This window comes from Phoca vitulina, unplaced genomic scaffold (genome assembly GCF_004348235.1).
Source record: "Phoca vitulina isolate PV1807 unplaced genomic scaffold, GSC_HSeal_1.0 scaffold40, whole genome shotgun sequence".
Taxonomy (NCBI): Eukaryota; Metazoa; Chordata; class Mammalia; order Carnivora; family Phocidae; genus Phoca; species Phoca vitulina.
The window spans coordinates 10,219,595-10,227,103 of NW_022589743.1; the positions used below are offsets into that span (position 1 = coordinate 10,219,595).

Below are 7,509 nucleotides of genomic sequence, written 5' to 3' on the forward strand. Positions count from 1 at the left end.
AGAGGGAGGGGCAGAGGGAGAAGCAGACTCCCTGCTGAGCAGGGAGCCCGATGCGGGACTCGATCCAGGGACTCCAGGATCATGACCTGAGCCGAAGGCAGTTGCTTAACCAACTGAGTCACCCAGGCGCCCTGTTTTTTGTTTTTTTCAAGAAAGAATTCTTGAGACATCTTTGGTGCAAAACGGTGGTTTTATGAAAGCACAGGGACAGGACCCGTGGGCAGAAAGAGCTGCTACTTCAGGGTTATGAGGGGTGACTGATTATATACTCTGGAGTTGGGGGTAAGGAAAAAGGGAGGTTTTCAAAAGAACTTTTGTACGCTAAAGAGGACCTACAAGATACTGGAGGCCTTGCCATTGTCAGGTTAAGGTGGTTTCTCCCTCTAGTAAAGCATTAACATTAAGACACTTGGGAGTTTCCTTCTGGAAGTTAGGTGATTGATAAGAATGCTTTTTTCTTGGAAATCATGAAGATATTTGTAAACTGAGGGAGGCGCTGGTCTTGCTGGACTGTGATCTCTGTTAGTTAAACATTTGTTTTTCCTTCCCTTAGCTTTAGGGCAGCGGGGAGTGCCTGAGGAATGTCTCACAGATCCCACCTGGGGGTAGAGGGGGCAGTTTTCAGGTTGTCAGTTTGTGCTTGCCCTCAGCTAGCCTTCTGCGCCCTCATCACGGTGACCCCTTAGAGAAGCCTGGGCCTGCCAGATATTGAGGCCCTTATGCATGATTAAGAAATGCATGACACCTACTCCCACCACAAATAGAAAAGGAGACCTTTTCCTGGCCATGGGGTCAATGCACTGGTGAGTTGAGTCTTTGTCACTGTCCCAGTAGGTGGTAAGCTCTGCAAGCTGAATTGAAACTAAACCCTGCCGATTCTAAACCTGAGGACCCAGGGGAAATGGCCTTTGGGGTTCTTTTTCAGTAGAACCAGATAAAGACTGAGAGGCAGGTTCTCAGAACCAGCAGGTAAATCGAGGCACACGGTCTGACAGGTATGACGCACCTCTTGAGGTCAGCGGGATTGAATATTTCCGCCACTTGTAAGCCAAGGGCACTAAGGCCACTTTGAAAGGGTTCTGTGTTTCTTCCATGACCTGCCCAGTGATCCACGTTAGCACCTTCCGACCCTGAGACCTCTCAGTCCTCCGGAGAGTCCTGCCACCTCCAGAGGTCCCCACTTGCCTTGCTTCAGAGCATACGGCGGTGGGAAAGGCAGAGGCAGAAGTAGTCAGGCTTCTCAGCGTTTAGGTTTCTCCCAGGTATCTTGGGCATCACTGGGAGTTTGCTGGAAAGGCAGTCTCAGGCCCTACCCAGACCTACCAACTCTGAATTTGCATTTTAAGCGGATCTCGGGATGGGTTCTGTGCGCATCACAGTTTGGGAACGGCGCAGTGATGGGATCTAGATTTTTGTTTCTACCCCACCCAGCTATTGATGCCAGGCCCTGCTCTTTCCCTCTCGCCAGGTCAGGAGGCCTGGGTGCGGAAACTGAAGTGGGCAGAGCTGCCCAAGTTCAACCAGCTGAAGTGGAAGGCCATGTACAGTGACCCGAAGTCTTCAGAAACGTCTGCTTTCATCAAGTCCTACAAGAACCTGGCTTTCTACTGGATCCTCAGAGCCGGGCACATGGTGAGGCCGCGTCCCTCAGCCTTTGTGGTGGGCTCTTAGCTGCTCTGAGGGTGAAGCCGTGGGCAGGCAGTTGATTATGCGTTGAGTGCACTGCCCGGACTGGCCTTAGAGGAAGTGATTTGTTTTGGGAAGTGTTTCCGGGTCTCTAATGAAATCCTGCTATTAGTGCTTCAGTCCTTTGAATCTAGAGATCCTCATTTAAAACTAAATCCTTCTGAGAGCGTTAAGCTGGGCTCTGTCTTTTACTCTTTAGCTTAAATGAGTTTAATGTTACTTTCCTCTTAATCATTTGTCTTGGGGGAAGAAGGGAGAAATTGTCTTTCCCTCACATTTTCGGGGACCGAAAGCCAAAGTTAGCGCTCTGGAAAGCTGAGTCGCAGGGCATGGTACAAGGTAGGGGGAGTGTTCGAGCAGCAGTAGCTTCCAGATTTCCAGTTTGGAAGAGGCTTTGTGTGCAAAGATGAGGTTGTCTCGCTCCTGCACTTGCTAAGCGAACACACTGTCTCCCCTTAGGTCGTAGGTTGACTGAGTGGCTATCCATGGGCTGAGGGAGATTCTGGAGGGATAAATCCACTGTAAACACACGTGCAAAGGCGCCCGAGGGGTCGGGTGCTTCCCTCATGGTTAGGCTTTGGTCTGGCCACTTACATGCAGGTTCTCTCTTCTTCCCAGGACAGTGCTTTCCTGGAGGAGATTCACTGGGAGGGGTGGTAAGGTGCCCTGTGGGCGGCTCTCTCCGCTTGGCCCCCTGGTGCTTAGGACAGAATCTCCATAGAGAAGGGGCTGAGGGGTGGTGGTCTGGCTAGAAAACTGGTCTTGAAGCTCAGTTTGTACATCAAGCACATATAGTGTGTTTACTTGGATGGCCGAGGAGATGCTAAGAGGGATTTCAGCAGGAACTAAAGTGCTCTCTCCAGAAACCAACTCCTTAGGGGTATTACCTAGGCAAGGAGGAGGTGTAGGAGCAAGAAAAACAGCATGGGCAGGTCCAACGGAGCCTCAGGAGGGGCCCTGGGGAGAGATGAGGCTGGGGATACCTTGTTAGGGAGCTCACACGTATCCCGAAAGCAACGGCGTGCATTGAGGGTCTTAAAGCAAAGGAGTGAAATTGCCAGATTTGTCTAAGAAAAGGCATTCTAGCAACAAAGGTTTGGTCTGCTGCCCCAACTGATGGGGTGCCCCCCCAGGGGATGAGACTGGGGCAAATAGCCGATCTAAAGTGCTTTTTTTTTTTAAGATTTTATTTATTTATTTGACAGAGAGAGCACAATCGGGGGAGTGGCAGGCAGAGGGAGAAGGAGAAGCAGGCTCCCTGCTGAGCACGGAGCCCGATTTGGGGCTCGATCCTAGGACCCTGGGATCGTGACCAGAGAGGAAGGCAGACGCTGAACTGACTGAGCCACCCAGGCGCCCCTCTAAGATACTCTTATAGTAATCAAGGAGGGAGAGAAGTAGAGGAATTTGATAGTGTCAGAAGGGAGAACTGGCCGGACATGGTACCTGTTTGCCTGCAGAATCGCCATGTAGGATGCTCATAAGGCAGCTGAATATATACACTGTGTATATATGATCCGGAGTCAAATTTTTGCTCTTGGAGAGATTTGGGAGTCGAATATGAAAAAGGCCAGGGACGGACCAGTATTTAAAAGGCAGGAAGTGAAAGAAGGACCTACAAATGAGACTTGAGAGAGGGCAGCCAGAAAAGGAGGGAGACCAGGGACGTGGGCATCCACAGTCACCAGGGGCCGGTGGTGTCGCAAGCTGCCACCAACTCAGATAAAGGAGCGAAGTGTCAGCAGTGATTCGGGCACAGTGGTATCCGTAGTGCTCGTGGCAAGCGCTTTCGGTGCAGTGGCGGGCCTGGAAGCCAGCCCGGAAAGGGTGCAGCAGATGAATGGGCAGTGAGGGAGGGAAGGCAACTTCCTCTCAGAAACCGGAAGGATAGGAATCTGCCCTTTTCAGAAACTTCATCTGAAGAGACCATGAACAAGGCAGCAGGACCCACGGTTAGGAGGGCATTTTGTTAGGGCTTGCTTTTTTTTTTTAAGATTTTATTTATTTATTGAAGACAGAGACAGAGGGAGAGACAGAGAGAGCATGTGTGTGCGCGCATGAGCAGAAGGAGGAGCAGAGGCAGACTCCCCCTGGAGCAGGGAGCCCGATGCAGGGCTCGATCCCATGACCCTGGGATCATGACCTGAGCTGAAGGCAGACGCTTAACGACTGAGCCGCCCAGGCAACTCCCTGTTAGGGCTTTACGTATTCTGAATACCCTCAATATCAACTAGGGAGGAAGCTAGTAGGAAGTCTTAGGGCACAGTGCTGTGAGAAGGGTCCCCGCAGGGGCAGGTGGGAGGGGAAGGAGGAAGGGGAGGGGAAGGAGAGCACATGCTCTTGCTCATAACCTGGAGTTCAGGCCCATTTCCTCTGGCTTGTCACGGAGAGAACCAAGACATCAGTTGGGGCAGCCTTAAAATAGCTCCTGGACACTGGTATTAAATTATCCCCAACCACTTCCCCTTTAGTTGATGAAATGTCTTTTTGGTGTGCGCCTGTGGCTCCAGGGGACCTTGCTGGGCAAGAGGACTGGGGACAGCAGTGTGCCATAGAGAATCATGGACCCATGGGCTTTCAGAACTTGATGGCCGTCAACTGGACGCCCATCTTTGTGGAGGAGAAACTGAGGCCTCTGTCCCTCCCCTTTCCGATGGTGTGTGGGAAGGGGGTTTATAAAGGAATTATTTGAAAAATCTAATTTTGGCTGGCTCAGGCAGTAGAGCGTGTGACTCTTGATCTCAGGGTCATGAGTTCGAGCCCCACACTGGGTGTGGAACCTATCTGAAAAATTCAAAGGAAAAACAAAAGAAAATTGAATAATAACAATAATACCAAAATGGGGTGCCACCCAAACAAAGCATCTTGTTCGTTTGTTGTATCTGTTGACAGATTTGCTATTAGCTTCCGTCTACTTTGTACTCCATTCCCAGAGAATCCTTTAAAATGTTTAGAATCTCCCCTCTTCCTTGAACAGGCTAGGTCCTGGTAACATAAGCACAAGTCTTCCAAGGAAATCAACAGGGACGCCTGGGGGGCTCAGTCAGTTAAGTGTCCGACTCTTGATTTTGGCTCAGGTCATGATCTCAGGGTCATGGGACTGAGCCTTGGGTGGGGCTCTGCCCTCAGTGGGGAGTCTGCTTGGGATTCTCTCTCTCCCTCTCCCTCCACCCCTCCCCCCACTCGCGCTCACTCTCTCTCTCTCTAAAAATCAATCAATCAATCAATCAACAGATCAGCCCCAAATGGAACAGCAGGTTCTTTCCTAAATGCTGACTGCTTTAGACCCCTGCAACCTGATGAGTTTTTGTCCTGTGCAGGGGTTATTTCTCAGATGGGACCCTCCCGTAAGGGGCGCATTCAGGTGCAGATGTCCTCCTAGGCTGTGTCGTGGAGCCGGCACTCCTCCTGGGAGCAGGGTCTCAGGATGTCGCCCCTGAACCCAGAACCCGGAGTGTGGACTTGGATACTGTTTGGTTCTAGGTTCCTTCTGACCAAGGGGACACGGCTCTGAAGATGATGAGGATGGTGACTCAGCAGGAGTAGGATGGACTGGCGGTGAGTTGCTTGGCCCTAGGGCTCAGGGGCCCAGAGTGAGGACCCGGGAAGCACCGGTCTCCCGCGAACCCGGCTGCCTGCGCGCGTGAAGGTTCCTGCCCGTGTGTCCAGAGAACAGACTCGCTGCCTCCACGGCAACTTGGAAATCATTTCTGCTTCTGAAAAACCCCCATTTTTTTCCAACGGATTTGTTTTAATCAAAATGAAGAGTTGAAACAGGTTGACATTTTGGTATGACAAAAGTAAATGATGTGATGTATGGGGGAAAAAAAGAGAAATACAGGTAAACAAAATAAACACCCTTTTCCTCCCTTCCCTGGGACAAGCTCTGTTATCAGTTTAGTGTCCATCCTTGCAAGCCTTTTTTTTTTGCTATATATGCATATATATTTTTTACAAAAATGGAATCATTACTGTATGTTGTTTGACTACCTGGCTCACATATCAGTTTGTCCTAAACGCCTCTTCATGTCAATAAATGTTCTCCTGTAACATTTTTAATAGCTGCTGAGCATTCCATTTTGTGGATGTACCAAATGCGCAACTGTGTCATGTGAGCAACGTCTAGTGTGTCTGCTAGAGACAGTGCTCTGGTGATTCATCCTGACAGTTATATTTTTATACACATCCTTCTTCTTTTCTTACAGCAAATTCCTAAAGGCACAATGGTTTAGTCAAAGAATTATAACTTCTCTTTAAAATTGAAATGATCTCTTTAATTTAAAAAGCAGGACCTCTAAGTTTTCACTTGCAGCCCACGGTCTGCAGAAGGGATGTCATAGTTTCTATGATGCCCCTGAAAGAAACACTGTGTCTTGTGGTTGTGGGGCTGAGTTATTAAAACCAAACCCAGGGTCTTCCTGTGGAACTCAGTGAGGAGAGTGTTAATAGTGGGTTATGCATCTGAAACTAATAATGTGCTATATGTTGGCTAATTGAATTTAAATTTAAAAAAAAATAGTGGGTTATGTCTACATGACCATCCCCCTTGGACCTGAGACTGAAGCAGGCTTCTTGGGCAGAGGCACCCCGCACTTACCTGTGGTTCGCTATTGGGGAGAAAGCATTCCTGTGTGCCCCTGGACATGGAAAAACATGACAGGCTTATGCTGGATCCCGTTGGATCCTCCACCAGTGCATATTGTTTTCCTGTTGCTTCTGCGGGGTGTCCTTTGCCGGAAGAAAATTTAGCCACGAGTATAACTATTTACCGAATCTTGTGAGTCCTTCTGGCATTGAATTACAACACATTTGAATTCCCAACCTCACAGGGTCTCTTTCATTAGAAGTTAGGGTGTTAGGGGGCACCTGGCTGGCTCAGTTGGTAGAGTATGTGACTCTGGATCTTAGGGTCTGAGTTTAAGCCCCATGCTGGGTGCAGAGCCTAATTTAAAAAAAAAAAAAGGAAGTTAGGGTACTAGTTGGGAAAGAATCTGAGTTTGAACATTAGGATGGCCACATGGGCAGATTCCAGTGAATTCCAGATTCCTCAAACCTTTTTTGCCACTAGAAGCAGCCCTTCCGTCCCTGCCCAAGGAAGTCAATCTCCTCCTGCCCTAAGATCCTGTCACCAATTCCAAGATGCCCAAAGCCCTCTTTCTGCTACATTACATTCGCTCTCAACCCACACCCATGCCTTCATGGGACGTTCCCTGTGATCAGTTCACGTGGGGAGGAAGTCTGGGGCTTAGTTTACAGATAGTTCTGCACGGTGGGCATGCATCAGCTGAGAGTGGACAGAGTGGAAATCCTCCCAGGGGACAGAACTTGGGACAAGGTACCCATTTGTTCATTTTGCCTGGAAGGAGAGATGGTCAGAAGAAAGGGTACCAAATCACCATTTGGCTGGGTGGTTGGACTTGGAAAGAACATCAGTGAAAAATCAAAAGGCCTGAGGAAGAGGTATGAGGATAGACCTTTGAATGGCAGAATATGAAGCTAAGTTGTGTTCCACGTGAGTGCTCACCAAAGAGCAGAGGAAGATTTTAATAATCAGGTGGCTAGAACGACCCATTCTGTAGACATCGGCCAGCCTCCTTCCCCAGCAGCTCCTGGGGACTCAATGCCAACCAAAGGAGCCATAGTGACAGCAATGGAGGTTATACATTTGCTCTTGGACATGGACTTGTGCTCACCAAGAGTGACCTGGCCACAGCTGCTGCTGAGTGCCTAATCTGCCAGCACAAGAGACAACACTGAGCCCCTGATACAGTGTCATTGCCCGAAGGGATCAGCCAGCTTCCTGGTGTTAGGTTGATTACATTG

General features: G+C 49.4%; 1 protein-coding gene across 1 annotated transcript in view; it reads left to right on the forward strand.

Annotated features, from left to right (window-relative positions):
- SCPEP1 (serine carboxypeptidase 1) overlaps window positions 1–6,534 on the forward strand; it is a 29,873-nt gene extending 23,339 nt beyond the window's left edge. The window contains exons 12-13 of the mRNA XM_032429110.1: window positions 1,469–1,632; window positions 5,170–6,534. Of these exons, the coding sequence (XP_032285001.1) occupies window positions 1,469–1,632; window positions 5,170–5,232 (227 nt within the window). The 3' untranslated portion in view covers window positions 5,233–6,534. The remainder of the gene's footprint in view (window positions 1–1,468; window positions 1,633–5,169) is intronic.
- The last annotated feature ends 975 nt before the right edge of the window (window positions 6,535–7,509 follow it).